This window comes from Crotalus tigris, unplaced genomic scaffold (genome assembly GCF_016545835.1).
Source record: "Crotalus tigris isolate CLP2741 ecotype Arizona unplaced genomic scaffold, ASM1654583v1 scf7180000017791.1120302, whole genome shotgun sequence".
NCBI lineage: Eukaryota > Metazoa > Chordata > Lepidosauria > Squamata > Viperidae > Crotalus > Crotalus tigris.
The window spans coordinates 907,120-925,527 of record NW_024096638.1 but is presented as its reverse complement, the minus strand read 5'-3'; the positions used below and the strand labels follow the sequence as shown (position 1 = coordinate 925,527).

At 57.4% G+C, this 18,408-nt stretch overlaps 1 protein-coding gene across 1 annotated transcript; it reads left to right on the top strand.

Annotated features, from left to right (window-relative positions):
* Positions 1-38: 38 nt before the first annotated feature.
* SLC35C2 (solute carrier family 35 member C2) lies at positions 39-4,343 on the top strand. Its single transcript, XM_039342433.1, has 9 exons — positions 39-165; positions 245-410; positions 562-625; positions 780-852; positions 994-1,162; positions 1,249-1,332; positions 1,928-2,103; positions 2,441-2,564; positions 2,648-4,343. Exons 1-9 carry the CDS (start codon positions 67-69, stop codon positions 2,749-2,751), a joined length of 1,059 nt encoding a protein of 352 aa, XP_039198367.1. The 5' UTR covers positions 39-66; the 3' UTR covers positions 2,752-4,343.
* The last annotated feature ends 14,065 nt before the right edge of the window (positions 4,344-18,408 follow it).

The window sequence follows — 18,408 nt, the reverse complement described above, 5'->3', positions numbered from 1 at the left end:
GGCGCTCTGGCCGCGCGGCCTCTATGAAACGGGGGGGCGTGGCCGGGGGCGCTTCTGCCCGGCGCGATGGCGGCGGCGCGGGCTGCTGCGCGGGCAGCGGGGCTGGTGCTGCTCTACTACGGCTTTTCCATCGGCATCACCTTCTACAACAAGTGGCTCATGCAGGTGGGCGGGGCTCCGGGGCGGGCGCGGGCTGCTCGGCCGGCCGCCGGCTCACCGCGTGCGTGGCCTCCCTTCCGCGCAGAGCTTCGCCTTCCCGCTGTTCATGACGCTGCTGCATCTGCTGGTCATCTTCGCGCTCTCGGGGCTGGCCAGGCGCTGCTCCCGCCGCTGCAGCGCCGCCACCTCGGCCACCGCGGGGCGCGCCCTCCTGCCCTGGCCCGCCTACCTGCGCCAGGTGGCCCCGACAGGTGAGGGACGGGGGCGGGCAGGGTCGGGCAGGCGGACGGAGGCTCCCGGGACCGAGCGGGGCGCAGCGTTTGCCGCCGGTCGGGGGTCCGCCTGAAGCCTCGCCGGACGTGCCTCGGGCGGCTTTTCTCACGGGGCTTTTCCCGCCCGCAGCGCTGTCCACCGCCCTGGACGTGGGGCTGAGCAACTGGAGCTTCCTCTACATCACCGTCTCCCTGTGAGTGCCGGGCGGCTGCGGGGAGGCCGGCTGGGGCGCCGCGGGACGGGGCCGGCGCAGCCTTCAGCGGCGGCCGGGACGGTGGGGAAAAGGCCGGTGGGGGGCTGCCTGCAGCTGCGCCCCTCACTCGTCCCTCGCTCCTCCCGTCTGGCAGCTACACCATGACCAAGTCCTCGGCTGTCCTCTTCATCCTCCTCTTCTCGCTGATCTTCAAGCTGGAGGAACCGGTGAGACACCCCCCCGCCCAGTCTCGGGGTTCGGGCCGGCAGTTGGCGGGCACTGAGCTGGGGTGCCAGCAGCCCTGCTTGGCCTCTGCCTGGCCCGGCTCTCCGTTCACCAGCAGGTGACGCTGCTCCATCTTCTGCCAGAGAGCCGCCCTGGTGCTGGTGGTCCTGCTCATCTCCGTGGGGCTCTTCTTGTTCACCTACAAGTCCACCCAGTTTGACACCGAAGGCTTCGTAATGGTGCTGGGCGCTTCCTTCCTGGGGGGCATTCGCTGGACACGGACCCAGATCCTCCTGCAAAAGGACGAGCTGGGTGAGTGCGTGGTTGGGGGCTGAGGGAAGGCCAGCCTCCCTCCCTCCTTCCCCCTGACAGGCTGCTGTCCTTCCCCTCTCTTGCAGGACTCCAGAACCCCATTGACACCATGTTCCACCTGCAGCCGGCCATGTTCCTGAGCCTCTTCCCCCTCTTTGCCGTGTTTGAAGGTCAGCCGCCTGGGGGGAGGGGGGGAGTGGACCTGCTGGGGAGGCGATGTCTTCTGCCCGCCCCAAGTTGCTGGAGGAGGGGGCGCAAAGGGTGTGTCGGGATGCTCCCGCCAACGGCTCACATTGCGGAAGGGAGAAGCCCCATCTTGTGGCCCGAGGTTCTGCTCAGCCCAGGAGGGCCCTTTACCCAAGGAGGCCTGTCAAGGGGAGGGTCCTCGGGGCTCAGCTTGTCTGGCCCGCCACCCCGTGCAAGTCCCCTGGGCTTCAGCTTTCCAGACCAACGGCTCCACCCCCTCCCCCAGCTGCATGGCTCTTCCCGCAAGGGCCGCTTTCCAGGAGTCCCGCCCAAGATCTTGTGCTTTGGTCCCTTGTGATCCACTGAGATGCCCAGATCACTTCTGCAGGCCCTGCCAACCGCACTGGTCTCCCCAGCCTAAACTATTGGTTGCCTTCCTCCCGACTGACTGCTGGGCGGGAGACCTGGCCATCCCCCTCCTGCCCCCCCATCTGTCTCTGGGACTTGCTTCCGGATCAGCCGGTTGTGGGGCTGGGTCTGCAAGCGAGCCCCCTTCCTGTTCCCTCCCTGTTTCCCCAGGTCTGCCCTTGTCTGCGTCGGAGAAGCTCTTCCGTTTCCAGGAGGTGCACCTGCTGGTGGATCTGCTGGGGAAGCTGGTCCTGGGGGGGCTGCTGGCCTTCGGGCTGGGCTTCTCCGAGTTTCTCTTGGTCTCCAGGACCTCCAGCCTCACCTTCTCCATATCGGGGATCTTCAAGGTATTTGAGGGGGGCGCTTCTCTGGCCTATCCTCTCCTTAGTGCATCTCTGGGCCTTTTCCTTCTTCCAACACAGCAGTCAAAATGTGCGTATGTTACAACCCCTGGGCCCTCGGAAGGCCTGCCTTACTCCAGGAACTGCATAGAATTCACCATGGTGTAAAATTAAAAAAAAACACAAACCCAGTCGGGCCAAGCCGGCCGCCTCTGCCTTTAACGGGGGGTGTTTATGGCTGTGAGGGGGACCCCCAACAGTGGGACTGAGCCTGTCGGATCAGCCCCCAACCGCCTCTGGCCTGGTCTGCTGTGAGCTGATGGTGCGCTGCCTCGTCCCCCAGGAGGTCTGCACCCTGTTCCTGGCCGCTCACCTGATGGGAGACCAGCTGACGCCGCTGAACTGGCTGGGCTTTGCCGTCTGCTTGCTGGGCATCTCTCTGCACGTGGCCCTGAAGGCCCTCAGGGGTAAGGAGGGGGCAGGGGAGGGGCAGAGAGACCCTCTTTCTATGGGCCCTTGCAGGGCAGCTCACCCCTCCCTTCCCACGCAGGGCCAAAGGGAACGAAGCACCCCGAGGCACCTGGCTCCCCTGCAGACCTGGAGCTCTTGCTGCTGCCGAACTCCCAGGAGGAGGAGGAGGCCCCCCTGCGCTGATCCCCCCCCGTTGGCAAGCTGGAGGGCGCCTGCTCTGTGGTGTGTGTGGATTGCGGGCTTCCTAGGGTGGAGCAGAGATGCTCAGCTTGGGGAAGGGGGAGGGCAGCTAGCAGGGCTGCTTCTGCCCCCCCTCCCTGGGCTGAGAGGGCACCCTCTTTGGGCTTGCCGGGGCCTTGTGCCCCAGACTGGCTGGGCCAGAAGCCGAGAGCCGGGGCCTGCGGAGGCTGCAGCCGCCTGCAGTGGGCCCGCCTTGCTGCCTGGCCCCTCAGAAGCGCCTGCAGATGGCCAGGGTGGCTGCTCAGGAGGAGGTTTGGGCCCTGCGGTGGAGAGGTGTGGCAGGTCAGAAGAGCCCCAGAGGAGGACGGCCTCCCTTTTCCCCCATGCCCCCCCTCGGGGCAGGAGTTGCTCTGCCCGTGTCCAGGAGGGCACCTGCAGCAAGATGCTCCTGAGCGTTCAGGAGGAGGAAGAGGAGGACTCGGAATGGAAAGGGGAGCCAGGTGGCCGAGCCTGGGTGCAGGGAAGAGCCCCCCCGGAACGTCAGCCAGATGCTTACTTCAGGGTGGGCTAGATGAAAGCGCCCACCCGAGTCAGGAAGCAAGGCAGGTGGAGGTGGGTGAAAGGCAGGGCCCCGATGGGCACGCAGCGATCACGGGGCCAAAAGAATGGAGGAGCCCCAGAGCAGAGCAAGGGGGAGGCTCGTAAAGAGCAAAGGCTGCATCCCAAAGGTGCTTTTTTCAGGAGGCAACTGGGCTTCTTTTGTTTTTCTTTGAAGACGTTTCGCTTCTTATCCCAGAAGCTTCTTCAGCTCTGACTGGGTGGTGGGGAAGGGTTTATACTCCTTCCAGACAGCTGGTCATTTGCCTTCTTTTAGATAAGAGCCATTGAGGCCACTTGGAGGTTTACCTGTGTCCTCAGGGTCACCTGAGTAGTGCAAATGGGAGCGGGTCCTTCCTGGAACTGCTGACAGGACTGTCTTGTGGACCATTTGCACTACAACGCAGGAGCAAGGAGGGAGAGGAGCAGGTGGAAAAAGTTAAACTGCAACTATCTGTTCCAGTGCCCACCAAAATGAGAACTGGGTTTCCCCTCGTCCCCAAATAAACCACGTTTGCTGTACTGGGGCACTCTTGGGGCACCCAAATGGCTGAGGGGCAAGTGGGGGGACTGGAAAGCGGAGGATGGGAAACCAGGGTGCTCTCTTGGGCGCTTCTGGGGGGCTGCCAGGAAGTCAGGGCATTGTCACTTCAGGTGTCCAGTTTGCCCCAGTAAAAGCCCAGCAGGGTTCCAGGGCCACCAGTGTCACCATCTCCTGCTGTGGGGCGAGGCTGGTCCAAGTGCTCCGCATGTGCCCAGGCAGCCAGGGTCAGGCCCAGTGGCAGTGTTCTGACCCAGAACAGGCAGAACTGCCTGACACGAGCCGCAGCCTCCAGCAATTCCACTTCTCTGGGGGTGATGGAAGTTTTTCTAATTCCTTCCTACCAATTTCTTTTCAATTCATCCACAGCAGTTCTGCTCAGGACTGCCGGCAAAGTGCCACTGATATTAAATATCAAATTGATATTTAAATTAAATATTTAAATTGATTGATGTTATTTGAGGAATATTTCATAAAGCTATGCACTAAGGGGGCTCATCACTTCTGTGACACCCAGCAGCTGCGGCTGTTCTGCACCCATCCAGGTTTACCGGCTATAGTGACTCTTTGCAAAGTAGCCGTAGCTGCCATTGTGGGAACCCGGAGCGGCCAGGCTGCCCCTCCTGGCCTGGTTCACACATCCTAACAACTGATTCAGTTCTGCTCAAGTAGGGTGTTAAGCTTGGAAGGCCGTGTCCTGCCCACGTTGGAGCTTCCCAAGATGAGTATTTGGAGGGGGGGAATGCCCATTGTGCCTCATCCCGTGCCCCACTGAGCCCCCCTTCACAATCATGGGGAGCTGCTGGCGTTTCCTATTGTGGTCCACCCTGCCGGAGGGGAGGGTGGAAAGGAGGCTGAGGCACAGAGGTCCAACACATCAGCTTCTCCTGGGACACACCCCACTCGTTCAGTGGGACAGGAGGTCTGGGGTGCTCCTCACAGCAGTCCTGGGCTGTCAGGATGGCTCCTGCAGGGCTCCAGCCTTCGCTTCCTCCCTCTTTCCTGAGAGGCACGGCTCCACAGTGTGTGTGTCTGTGTGGGGGGGGGGTTATATGAGCACAAAGACATACATGGACATTGACAAGCACCCACCTGGCCACCACAACCATTTAGGGAGTCAGGAATCATCTCTCCCCCCCCCTTGCTTTGCCCAGAGATCGCAGGACATCGCAAAAGATGGAGAGGAGCAAATGCAGGAATATCTTCAGGATGGCCACAGGTTCTTTACGCCCAAACCTCGATCACAAGGGGGCTTCTGGCCTTCTCTGGCGTGGCTAAGCGTTCCTGGGCGATGTCTCCTTGGGCTGTTAGCTTACTCCGTGGTGTCAGGATATACTCAGTCAGATTGTTTGGGCCTTTTAGGTTTCCACATCAACCTTCTTTAACGATGTCTAAAACACCAGGAGGTCGTCTTCCGTATAATCAATCATTCAAGTGGGCCAGATCCTTGGATGCCTGGAGAATCTCGCCATACGCAAACAGTAGGACAGGCAGCCATGTATCCCAGTGCTTTGGGTCCTGGCCAGCATATTTCCTGAGCATATTCTTTGGGGCTTGGTTCCTCCTTTTTGTAAGACCATTGCATGCTATTGTGCATTGTAAGGACTGTCCCACCGATGCTTTTTTCCAAAGGCAAGTGGACTTTGTTTTTCCCTGAAGATGTTTTGCTACTCATCCAAGAAGCTTCTTCAGTTCTGACTGAATGGTGAAGAATGGAAGGATTTATATTCCTTGCAGTCATCTGGTTGTTAGTGCTCTTTCTGAGAGTTGTGGAGGCCACCGGGAGGTTTATCTGCGCCCCCAGGGTCATCTGAATAGCGCCAATGGCTGTGGAATTTTCTTAGGACTGCTGAAAGGATGGTGGTATAAAGAGGAAATGGGTGGTGTCCTATTCCCCCCCTCTGTTGAGAGGGCTGTTCAGGCTTAAGGTAGATGGCTTCTTGACCCCTCTTTCAAACCAGTGGTCCTCTTCGAAAGAGCGGCCTTGCCCGGTCCTGATGGGTTTGTTCTCCTATGTTGTGCCATGCCATCGTGAAGCGGTTGTTTTGATTCTCCAATGTACAGATCTGCGCATCTCTCCCTGCATGTAAGAACTGGTAGGCACCCATTTTATTCCTAAGTCTGCATATAGATATTTCAGCAGCGCCGATTGGTTTCTTAATCCATCAGGATCTTGTGTGAAAATCTTTACCAGCTCCTCTGTGACACGCTTAGCGGTCAGAGTTCCCTAATGGAACTGCTTCTGGACACCGAGCTGCGTAGTGACAGGCCGCCAGGATATACTCGCTGCCTTTACTAGATTCTGGTGATGGGCCTACCATATCCATGGCGACTTTAGAAAAGGGGATGGGGGCTGAAGGACCCCTTTCCATGGGGACTTTGTCTTCTTCCCCTTGTGGCACACAAGGCGGGTTTTACACCTCTCTGCCAATCCCTGACTGATGATATTGGAAGGGACCTTGAAGGTCTTCTATCCAACCCCCTGCTCAGGCAGGAAACCCTACACCATTTCAGACAAATGGCTGTCCAGTCTCTTCTTAAAAGCTTCCAGTGTTGGAGGCAAACTTCACTGCTTCTGGAGGCAAGATGTTCCACTGGTTAATTGTTCTGTCAGGAAATTTCTCCTTAGTTCCAGGTTGCTTCTCTCCTTGGTTAGTTTCCATCCGTTGCTTCTTGTCCTGCCTTCAGGTGCTTTGGAGAAGAGCTTGACTCCCTCTTCTCTGTGGCAGCCCCTGAGATATTGGAATACTGCTATCATGTCATTCCCAGTCCTTCTCTTTGTTAAACTAGACATACCGTGGCACATGGACTTTCATGGGTCCAAATATCACTTTGTGATATCCTTGAGGATATTTCTTCAGTCAGCCCCTTTGTGTAGGGATGAAGCCTTATGTGTGCAGCAGGCCTTCCTTTTCCTGGAATCCTGGCATGGTGTCCTTGTTCCCCTCTTTTTCCGTGGCTAACCAATCATGTTTTAATGTGGGCTGTTTCTTTTGCAAGGGCCCCAAGCTACACCTCCCATCCCGGCCTCTCTGTCCCTCTGGAGCCTCCCCCCCCCCCGCTTTGTCAGTGAAGCTTTCACCTTCCTGGGACCCTTTGCTTCTGCTGAATCAGGATGGCTAGGAAGGACCCCAGGCTCCTTGCCTTGCTGTTTCTCTTCCTTTTCTTTGCCCGTGCTGCTACTCCCCTCTTTCTCTACTCTTTTCTCTGAGTCCAACATCTGCACCCAGTAGTAGGTTATGTGGCAAGTGAGGGATCACTCCCACCACCGGTGCCTGGTTGACTTTCAGCAGGGTGACCGTCTCAGAAGCCCCTGTCAGGGGCTCTTTCCCCACCGATCCAGCCCTTTTTTTTTACCACTGTTTGTCTACTCCCAGCATCTATTAAGTCTCTCACGGGGACCCCATTAGCTTTTGCTGGGATCCTGATTATTCTTCCCAGAGAAGTTTGCCTGACCCCAGCGACAGCCATTCCCTTTTTCCTCTGGCCTTTACAGTGCTTGGACAAGTGACTACTTTTGTCTCCCTGGCTCCCGTCCTCCTCCTTTGGGGCTTGGCTGAGAGCTCAAAGTTTCCCTACTCAGTTTGCCTTTCTCTCTGGCAGCCCCTTAGGAGCTCTTACTTGCTGGAACAGCCTTTCTTATTTCTTTCTCTCCCTCCTCCCTCCATCTTTTTTTTCCAATCTGACTTCCCTGGGGCCGTGCATTTCTCGGCTGGTTCGGCTGCCCTCTGACCCAACTCTGGATTGTGTTCCTTCACCCAAATCCTCAATTGTGTAAGGAGTCCTTGCAGAATCTGTTCTAGAATTACCACCCCTTCCCCTGCTTTGGCCTCAACCATCTTCCAACCTGGCCCACACTTCGTAAATCCCCCCCACCCCCATGTTTGTTAAAGGTATAACTTCTAAACGTCTGCCTACAGGTGTCAGGCGTGGCATCGTATCTGCACAGGATTGTGAGCATAATTCACTACTTGCAGAAAGAGTGCTTATAGGTCCTTAAAGCCTCCCCTGTTGAACATGGGGCTAGTCTGGCCACTTGCGAGAGGCGGCCACAGCCCTGGGCTGCTTCCAGGGGCTTTATTTCCACAGAGACCACCTCCCCACTCCTTCCCTTCCAGGACTCCTCCCACACACCCAGCTGCTCTTCTGCTTGGCTTCTCCCGCTGCCCCTTGCTGGGCTGGCTGGGGGGAGGTCTTAAAGGGGCAGGGCGCCCACAGCCCAGGGGCCGCCAGTTTTCAGGCAGCCTCCCCTCTCAAGGGACGCAGGACACCAACGAGCAGGTTAAAGCAGACAACAAACACCCAGAATCTTTTTCCTTGTTGCATTGACCCTCACCGGCATCAAGCTGTTCCACTGCCCTTTACTGTTATTTTTAATTGATTTCTATAGTTGTCCCTCTTGACAAATGAGTCTTGAGTGATTCCTGTCTCTTGTGGAGTCAGATGGCAGAATCGGCCCCTCGGAGGCCTCTCGGTGCAGCAGCTCTCCCGGCTTGCTTTTGCAGAGTCTCTGATGGCAGAATTTGGTCCCCACAATCCTTGCTAAGCATCCCGAAGCGGATCCTGGATCAGGGAGGAAGACGGCACGGCAGGGCCTGCAAGCAACAGATCAGACTGCCCCTGCTCTTGCCTTTCTGCTCTTGCCAGCTACTCCAGCCTGTGAGGGGGTGGGGAAAATGCCCACCTAAAGAAGGAGTCGGGGCAGGTGGCAATGGACGGAGGGAAGGGGCCTCCATCGGCATGCGGGGTTACAGGGATCACGAGCAGAACAAATGCAGGAGACCCCAAGCAAAGCGAATAGTCTGGCGAGGTCACCTTAGGGTGGTGACTCTACGTTCCTCTAGAGTGAGGAGGCTCTACTCCCCTCCTGAGGTCGGATGCTAGAGCCACGGACCGTAAACCGTGTCCTCCGTTGCTCCCTGTGGCTGAGTCCTTCAAAGAGAAGCTTCCTCTGCCCTCTGTGACTTCTCGGCTGCCTCCAGGTGTCCATTTGCTTTTGTTTTCAGGGCTCAATTCATTACACAAATTAACATAGCCATCCAACTCACCCACAGGTGACTCCTGGCGGCTTACATTTAAAAAAACAACAACCCCATCACGTACTAAAAGCCGATTAAAAATGCAGCAGGAGGCACTGTTAGAGCTGCTTGAGCGGTCCCGGCCCGTAAGCGCCCCCCAGTGGTTCCCCCTGGAGTTGAGCGGGGCGAGTGGCGCTCCTCTGGCTTCTTTTCCAGGCCCGGCGCCGCTTCCGCAAGAGCGGGCAGAAACCCAGGTTGCCTCATCTACAGGTGACCCGCAGAGAGGGGACGCGGCAGGACCACGTTCAGGTCATCCTTGAGGAAATCCTTCCGTGTCGTCGCTCAGCAAGAATCGACACGATCCGGGCAGGCATAATTAAGGTTACCGGGGAATCGGGATAAGCTGGAACGAGGAGAATTTCAAGGGTGAGGAAGGCAAACTTCCTGGGGGGGGGCGAGGGGGGAAAGCTTGAAACGCTGCAGCCTGCGAGGCCGAGTCAGCCGGAGGCAGCTGGCGGAGAACCCGGAGCCGGAGCGCTTCGGAGCCGCCCTGGGGCATCCCCAGCCTCGGGCGGTGAGCGGAGGGTCGCGGCTGCCCTGGCTTCCTGAGCCGGGGGCCGGCGGACTCTGCCCAGAGCGGCTCCCCAGCTCCCGGAGGCGGATGGACGCCTGGACCGTCCCCCGGGGCCCTCCGGTTTCCCCGCTCAGCCGCCGGCAGCGTTGGCCCAGGCGCTGGGTCGTTTGTGGTTCCGTGCGTGCCCCACACATCACGCCTGCCGTTGCTGGTGGCTGGGCGAACCTGAAGGGCAGCCGCTGTAGCCGACGCCCTCGGCCCGCGCGCTGCTCTCGGCGCTGGGACCGGGCGCGGGGTCTCTGCCCGCCTCTCGCCTGCAGGTCCCCCCTCCCGTCTTGCTTGTCGCGGGGTTGGGGACAAGCATTATGGGGTGTGTGTGTGTGTGTGTGTGTAACGCCAATTTCCAGGGGCAGGATCGTGTTCTGTGTGTCGTTTTCAGAATCTGGGCAAGCAAAAAGGTTTTGTGTGTTCCAAAAGTGGTTGTGGTGCAAGAAATGAACGGTAGCTGCAGGAAGCCTGGTGATTGTGTGTTTGTACACGTGAGCACATGCACACCTGGATGAATCCCTGCAGTTTTCTTGGCAAGGTTGCTTGGAAGCGGTTTGCCATTGCCCCCTTCCTGGGGCTGAGAGAGAGGGACTGGCTGAAGGTCACCCTTTGTGCCCAAGGCAGGACTAGCACTCAGAGCCTGCTAGTTTCTAGGCCAGCACCTTAACCACAACACTACACCGGCTCTTGCCTGGAGAGTTCCCTAGAATCCAGTTGTGTCATTGGCTGCCTCCCCCCAGCTGGCCCAAGGGCCTTGGAGTCAGCCAGAGGGACCCACGTGGGAGGTCCAGAAGGCCCTCCGAATCCGGCCCCCAAAGCCCAGTGAGTGGGGCTTCTTCTGGGGCACGAGGGGCTGCAGCAGCTTTTCAGACTCAGCTGTTCCTGCGTGGAGGGTGTGTGCGAAGAGCCCGTTGGGGCCATGCAAAAGAAGCCCCTGGCAAAGTCTGATTGGACCTCCCTGGTCCCCCCCCCAAAAAAAACTGCTGGATGGAAATTGCACCCCTCGGCCCAGTGGACAGATGGTGGCAGAGAGGAGGGGCTGCAGCCCCCACAGGCCGGGCCATTCCCACAGGGCTAGGCCAGGCCAACCTGAGTTGCCTCCTTTGTGGTTTGGGGCAGCTGTGTGAACTAGCCGTGAGGCCAGAGGGACCAAGGGGGAGGGGTTGGTGTGATTCCGGCTGCGTGTGGGGTGCTGCGTTGGGTGCTGTGCCTGTGGGGCTGGGGGCTGAGCTTGGGTCCTGGTCATCTTCTGCCTTGGTTCAGGGGCTTTGCCCGGAGGCCAGCTGGCGACCTGGGTCCTTCTAAGGGGGCATCCCTGGCCCCTCCCTGACTTTCAGCCAGTCCTCTGGGGGGGGGGCAGGCAGCCTTCATCTGTCCAGGAGCCGCTTTGCCTTCCTGAGAGCAGCAGCTGAGGGGCTGCAAGGGATGGGGGGAGGGGCAATGGGGCAGCGGCCTCCTGTTCCTCCATGCTCCAATCAGGGGGCTTCATTGGGGAGGGGGTCTCCATCTTCAGAGGCAGCTGCTGGGAGAGCCCCTTCTGAATGGTAATTTTCCGGTGACCTTTACATAAATCTTGCCGCTGTCTGCAGGCTACACATGTTTCCTCTGGTGGAGAACTGACACTGCGGGCCTTTGGCGCCCAGCGGTCAGTTCCTGCCCGGAGTGCCCAGATCAACTCTCAATTACTTGGCTGCTCTGGGCATGCCAGCTGAAAAGCACCAAGAAGGGGTGGCCGCTGCAGCTGCAGGACCCCTTTCTGGATGAGGTGGCAGCCAGACCGTGGCCGTGGCCCCTTTTCTGGGGAGGAGGGGGACAGCCCAGGTCGCCTCCCGCCAAGAGACGACATGCTCCGGCTGCAGGCAAGGCGACTCCACGGGGTGAGCAAGCAGAGACACGTCTGTCGTGTCGCTCTGGAGCATCTATGCCGCCTGGCAGTGCTGGCAACGGGCAAATGGAGCTGCTGGTACCAGCTGTGGAAGGGAGGCTGCCCTGCCTGGATGCCCCTCCCACGGGTGCCCCTTCCACACCCTACCAGCCCCCCCTTCGGCACCCCACAGCCTGGGACTGAGGAGGGCTGGGTCCCCGAGGGAGAAACCGCACACCTTTGCAAAGTGCCCCCCCTCCCTTTGACAGTGCGAGGCACAAGTCCTTCAGGCAAAGCAAAAGGAGTTTAACTAAGGGTGTGTCTGTGTGTGTTTCTCTGTATGTGCGTATGTCTGTGTCTGGTGTTTGTGTTAGAAGCGTCATGAAGCAACAAACCAAACTATAGAAGTGGCAAATTCGTGGGTTACGCCCCTCCCTTTTCTAAGGCTTGCAAGCGCAGTTCAGGGGCTCAAGATGGGCTCCCCATTGCTTAGCTGCTGAAAAGGCTCGTTTTTCTGCGTGTTCTCCGTGCTGGACTTCAAAGGAAATGGCCTTGGCTGAAAAACTGGAGAGTTACAAAAGAGGCCGAGACTCCAGGCTAAAATGCTAATATCACCTTTTAAAAATGCTAATAATGAAGCCTAGAATTCCCACAGAAGCGCAAGGGTGGGCAGGAGGCAGCAAGTGGATCCCCCCCCAGCCCTCCCCTTGATTGGAGGTTTTTTTTTTTTTTAACATCCTGCTTAGAAGGACTTTGAGGCTGGAAAGATTTAGCATCTTCTCTCAGCCTGGGGTTTAAGCTGGAAAGTGGAAGAAGCATGAGTTTCCTGGGAGTAAAATTTAGCCCAGCAGTAATATCTGTTCTGAGACTCTGTATTCTCTACGGAAAATCAGCTTAAAATTGGGCTGTTTAATTTCTCTTTCTTTCTTTCTTTCTTTCTTTCTTTTTCTTTCTTTCTTTCTTTCTTTCTTTCTTTCTTTCTTTCTTTCTTTCTTTCTTTCTTTCTTCCTTTCTTTCTCCTTCCTTCCTTCCTTCCTTCCTTCCTTCCTTCCTTCCTTCCTTCCTTCCTTTTTGCACCTGCTTGTTGATGTTTAATATCAGGAATTGTATTTACAGTTTGTGTGCCTTACACATATTGGCATCTCCTTCCATCAGAGTTAATTCTGCGCTAATAGTGGATCCGTCACCTTGAGTCTGCCAGGAACCTTTGCTTCGCCTTCATGGTTTTTCAGGCGCTCCCTCTCTTTTCAACGGCTTTGTATTCTTATCTGCTTTGCCACAATGTTTTATGTAGGATTACTTAAAGAAACAAAAGGAATATTTTCACTCTTTTTCCCTGTTTTAAAAAAGCCTCTTTTAATTTTATCGCTTTGGAGGTGGATCTCCTTCCAAAGAAGGGGAGATTTGGCCTGGTGTTATGGCCCGGAGCCTCTTGGTTTATTTCGTGCTCCTCGGGCTCTTTTCTGCCAGCCGGGGCCCAGGAAGTGGGGCCCTCCCCATCTCTCAGACAGAGGGGGCATGTCAAAGACCAGCTGGGGCGGCAGGAACCACCCCCAGCTACCCAAGGGGGGGCTCCAGGGCAGCCACAACCTGCTCTGACAGGGCCCTCCGCCCCACCCGTCCTTCCAGCAGCCAGGCCTGGGGTGGAGAGCAGGAACCCCCAATCTCCAACCTCTCTCTCTGGGCAGCCTGGCCATGGGCGAGAGGGCCGAAGCCGGTAGGGGCTCAGAGGCTGCCTCTGCCTGCCGCTGGGCTCTGCCCGGAAGGAGAACTGCCCCAAACTCCTCGAAAATGTTCCTGCAGTTGGCAGAGTCAGTGCTTTTCCTCTGGAGCGGCCTGGCTGTCAGCGGCCAGTGTAGACCCCCCCCCCCCAGAAGAGAAGGAAACGCCTCAGAATCCCTTGCAAAGTGGCAGTAAGAAAAGAGAAAGAAAGGAAAAGGGGAAGGGAAGGGAAGGAAAGGAAAGGAAGGTAAAAGAGGGAAGGGAAGGGAAGGTTCAGGGCGGGTGGGAGGTGGGGCAGAGGGGGCTGCAGCTGGGGAGCCAGACCCAGAGGGTCCATGGCCGGGGAAGAGAGGAGAGGGCGAGGGGTCCACGTGGGGAGCCGAGAGGAAGGGAAGGGCAGCCTGGACCTGGTGGTGCAGCCGAGTCTCAGCGGTTCAGCTCCAAGGGGCTGGGCCGGGGGGGGGGCTGCTCAGGGGTCTCAGTGGTGCTGAAGACAGCCCAGCGTGGGAGCAGCTAGACGGGAGCAGCCAGGCGTTTTGCTGCCTGAAGTAAAATCTAAGTCATGGAGTTAAATTCTCTTACTATAGGGAGTAGTTATGCTTAGTCACTATAGAGAGAGACACACACAAACTCTTACTTGGCAGCATTTCTGAAAAGACTCTTTGCACCGAGCCTGTAAGCCGTCTGCACCATCCCACTAGGGAGCACTACCCCCCCCCCCTTTGAGAGCCATGGAATCCATGGTCAGCTCCATGGAATATGGAATCCCAGCCAGACTGAAGGTTTTACTAACAAGATGCTGCGTTTCTGCCCACCGTCCGAAGGAGCGTCCAGGGAGGCCAGGCCGGTGGACACAGAAAGAAGGAGAGGAGCTAAGCCAGGAAGCCCCCCCGCCCACCTCCAGATCCTTGATGACCATCACTAGCATGGCAATCAGGGTTAGATCCAGGGTATTCCTTCCTTGCTAGCTGTTGGCTGATTGCTGGGGAGGGCAGAACCACCCCTCTCCCCCCCAAGCTCTAGCCAGGATGGTCTCCCCATTCACAGACCGCCACTGATCAAACTCCAGCCACTGGGGTGACACTTGCGTAGCTGTCTTGCACTCCCTGGGGACCCCATCTGCTTCTCCATTACGTGTCTCCAGGACCCCCCTCGCCTCAGGGGCTCTGTCCCATTCAGCTGGTCTCTAGGGAAGGAGCCATCCTTGGGGCTGAGGGTCTGTGGGGGGGGCCCTCTGGGTCAGCCACTGGGGCCAGGGGAGAGCGCCTGTGCTCGGTGCTCCCGCTCAGCCATCGGAGAAGACGTGAGGGGGGGCTGCCCCATCTGAATCAGCTTTGGGGCTGCTCTCTCCAGATCCTGCTGTGCCCCAGAGGGTGACATGGCCAGAGTGGAGAGCGATGGGGCGGACGTCTTCCCAAGCCAAGAAGGAGACCAGGCCCCACAGCAGCCGGGCAGCCGCTCTGCTCTTGTTGCGGGGGGCCGGAAGGGCTGCTCCCTGTCTCCCCAGCCCACCTTTTGGCTTGTCTTCCCTCAAGGAGCCCCCCCCCTTCTGCTGCCACCTCAACACCACTCCGGGATCCAGCCTTCCAAAGGGCCACCAAAGCTTACAGCATCCCAACAAACTCCTGGCTTCATGATCTGTCAGGCGAAACGCTTCTTCTGAATGGTGGGTGGGCATCCCTCAGTGCTGGGGGGCAGGGGGGCATTTCCCTTGAATTGGTTTCTGCATTAGGCTGCCTTCCACCTGGCTTTGCCCCTCTCCGATTGATTGGGGGCTGCTCAGGGAGGAGGTGAGCACAAACCTCCTTGGGGTGGAACAGGGGTCTTGAAATTGGGGGCGGAGCAGGGCCTGGGGAGCTGGGGATTGGGCCCCAGGACCTCACAGGCTGCTCCCAGCCTTCCTCCTGAGCAAAGACTGGAAGAAGGTCTCTTGCCTCCTCCCCCCCCCCATTCCTGTCGCTTAACATATCCAATTCCTTCACCACACTTGCACAGCTTAAGCTGCCAAGGCCACACCTGGACTATGGTGGCTGTCTCTGGGCATCACATTTTAGGCTGGACCTTCCTTAGCCCACTGGGGCTGGTCCAGAAGACCTTCGCCTGGGTGGGTTGAGAGACAAGCCCCCCTTTCCCCTCCCCCCCACATGTATGTGTCAGAAGGGCTGCCCTGCAATTGGGGCGGGCAGGCAGAGTTTAGATTACAAGGGAATGGATTTTTGTTCCACATCAGAAAAACCGATGAAATCAGCCGATAAAATCAAGTGGATCCCACCTCTGATGGCCTGTAACAAGGAAGGGAAGTTTAGGCTCCAGTATAGATTTTCAGGCAGATTTTAAAAGTGATTCTACCCATGAAACAAGAGGCCTTTTTGGATCTTAACGGCAAACAAATGGAGACGTTTTATGGAATTTTGTTTTGTATATGATAATGGCACGAGACTTTTATACGTTCAATGATTCAAGGATTTACAAATATCTACAGTGAAAGAATGGCGGACGGGGAAGATGGTGGCCTCTGGCAGCCCCGATGAACGGAAAGACTTTGACAAATTTCCACTTGGAAACCATTTTTTTTTTCTTTGCAAGAAACTGAAAGAAATGAAAAGTTGATTCTGGGATTTGAGGATTAGAATTATGTGAGATTATGGAAATAATGTAGACAAATGTTAATCTTAGAGTTTGCTATATTTTTTACTCATATCTGTACCAAAGAAATTCAGAAAAAAAATCATTCTTTTTCCATTCTTTTTTCTTCTTGCATTTTCACTTTTTTTTCCTGAATTTTTTCTTTTGTTTTTGTTTTTATCTTTTAACATTAATATTTAGAATTTTTGTAAAACATCAATAAATGTATTTTAAATATACAAATATAAGATCTATATATATATATATAAAACCTCTCTGTATATAATGTATAGATTTTAAAAAAAGAAAAAGCTGGCCAATGATTAAGAAGAGACTGCTGGGGGGGGGGCTCTTATTCACCGGCAGCACTGGAGGAGCGGCTTGCCTCTGGAAGCGAGAAACCAGCGAGTTCTGCCCAGGATTCGGCCCAGGCTTTGTGGCAGTGCCTGTGAGAAGGATCCAATTCAGGGGTGCCAATGGAAGGATCCAGGTGCCAAAGGACCGCCAGCCAAGACCGAGCCAACCAGGAGATGCTGCAGCTCAAAAGGCCAAAGCAATCTGGGGCTGCCCAGGAGATGGTGCGTCTATTGTGCCGGGTGGGCTGGAGGTGAGCCCGGAGTCCACTTCTGGACAGCCCGCTTTCAGAGGGAGACGCAGAAGCTGGGGCGGGTTCCCAGAAGAGTTGCCAGCAGGGGGAGGGAAAGCCGGTCCTGGGGCAGGGCTCGAGGAGCCGGGCAGGGTCAGCTTGCAAAGGGGACGAGTCCGTGGAGGCCTTGCAGCATTCCACAGGAGAGAAGCTGGGCCTCTCCTCTGCTGAGACTGGACTGAAATTAAAGTGTTGAACCTTGGGAGGACGGCTGTTCAGCAGTGGAAGCGGTCAGGGCTGGGGCAGTTTCCTGCTCGGGGAATCCTGCCAAACCCAAGTCTATTTCTGCTCCCAGAAGACGCTGCTGGTGTCTGTTTCAAGAACCCAGAAGGTCACAGCTGTCCCGGAGCTCTGGCAAGGCCTGGCAAGCAGGGCCGGCTGCCACAGCCACCCTTTGGACAGCCAGCTGCTGGGGGGTGGGGTTCTGCCCCTTGGAGACTCTACCCTTGACACCCTGTTCAAGCCTGCTTTGCAGCACTTCCCCCCTTGAGGCTCCAGGGGTCCTGAGAGTCTCTCCTAGGGGCCCAAGGGCTGGATCGGCGACTGAGAGCCCGGAGGGCATCCAGGGACCCTCCATGCTTCGGACGGGACTGCGGAGAGCAGCAGCAGCAGCTGCTGTTCCAGAGACCTCCGGGGTGTATTCCGGCCAGCTGCCCCTCCTGCCACCACTTCGCTTCTTCCGCCTAAACTCGGTCCCGGAAGGCGGCCGCGGCGAGTCGCCTTCTCCATCCCGCCTTTCGGGGCCATCTTCGCGCCGGCTCCTGACTCAGCGGGAAGAGGCGAGCCGCGCCCCCTGCAGGCGCGCGTGCGGGGCGATGGGCCGGTCGTGGGCTGCCGGGCTTCGGAAGGCGCCGGCCGGAGCCGAGCCAGGGCAGAAAGGAGACTCTACAGCGGAAGGACCGCTGCCTCCGCCCTCCGTCCCTCTCCAAGCCGCGGCAGAGGCAGAGCGGGCGGCGGGCGGTCCCAGCTTGGGCTCCACGAGGGCTCCGGCCGTCCAGCCGGGGCTGCCCAAGGTGCCCTTCCCCGTCGCCCCGCCAGAGGCACCGCCTGACTGGCATTGGCACCGCAAGACAGCGGACGTGGGCATCCTGCTCTCGACGGGCTACAGAAGGGATGCCAATATCATGAATACACCAAAAGAATGTGAAACTATATTCCATAAAAATAAAGCAAAGGTTGTGGAGGGCATTATCCTACGTTCATATCTGCGGCCCCCAGAAGTCTCCAAAGCGTCCCCTCCCCTAATTGCCCATTCTGAGATTCCAAGAGATTCAAAAGTGAAGTCTTAAAAAAAGCACTCGGGAAGGGCCAGCTATGCCACTCTCGCTGTATCCTCAGAGCTGGTGGAGATTCAAAAAAATGTTGCCCCCCCAAGCTTTCCCTCCCCCTTTAAGAATCGAATGGGCTTGAGGAAGCTAAAGGCCCAGCAAGGGAGGGAGGGAGGGAGGGAGGGGAGGGGAGGAATTTCCTGCAGGTGCACAAAGGCAGTGAGCCTATTGGGGGATGGATGACCTCTCAAGGACCCTTCTCCCATCCCTTTTAGAGGAAACCTGGGGGGGGGACCCCAGACGGACAGCTCACACAGCCCCACCACCACACAGAGCTGCCTCCAGGTGCGCTGGAAGCTGTGAGCAAAGGCCCAGGAGGGGCTCCTTGCCAGGTGCGGAGAGCCGCTGGAGGATCACTAATTCTTCCGATGTAAGCAGAGGCCGTAGATCAAGAGATGACAGCGTTACAGGCTCGGGGAGGAAAAGCTGCCTGTGTGTGTGCCTCTGGCAGAGGGGGCTGCTGCGCAGACCAGCTCAGGAGGGTGGCAGGTGGAGATGCAGGAATCCTCTGGGCTGTGTGGGATCCCTGCAGCGTGCCAGGATGTCCTACATGGGAGGGGGCATGTAGAGGGCCCAGCACTCCCCTTTCGGCTGGGTGAGCCCCTCCAGCGAGGAAGAAGCTGAAGAAGGGGTGCCTTGCTGCAGCCTCTGCGTGGCTCCTGGAGCAAAGCCTTGGAACGAGACATGTCTGAGTGAT

Bases quoted from the DNA above. Each gene is read 5' to 3' on its own strand.
- SLC35C2 (XM_039342433.1), top strand. From the start codon at position 67: ATGGCGGCGGCGCGGGCTGCTGCGCGGGCAGCGGGGCTGGTGCTGCTC. The intron at 1,333-1,927 runs GTCAGCCGCCTG...CTGTTTCCCCAG, and splicing joins CCTCTTTGCCGTGTTTGAAG to GTCTGCCCTTGTCTGCGTCG. The intron at 2,104-2,440 runs GTATTTGAGGGG...CTCGTCCCCCAG, and splicing joins CCATATCGGGGATCTTCAAG to GAGGTCTGCACCCTGTTCCT.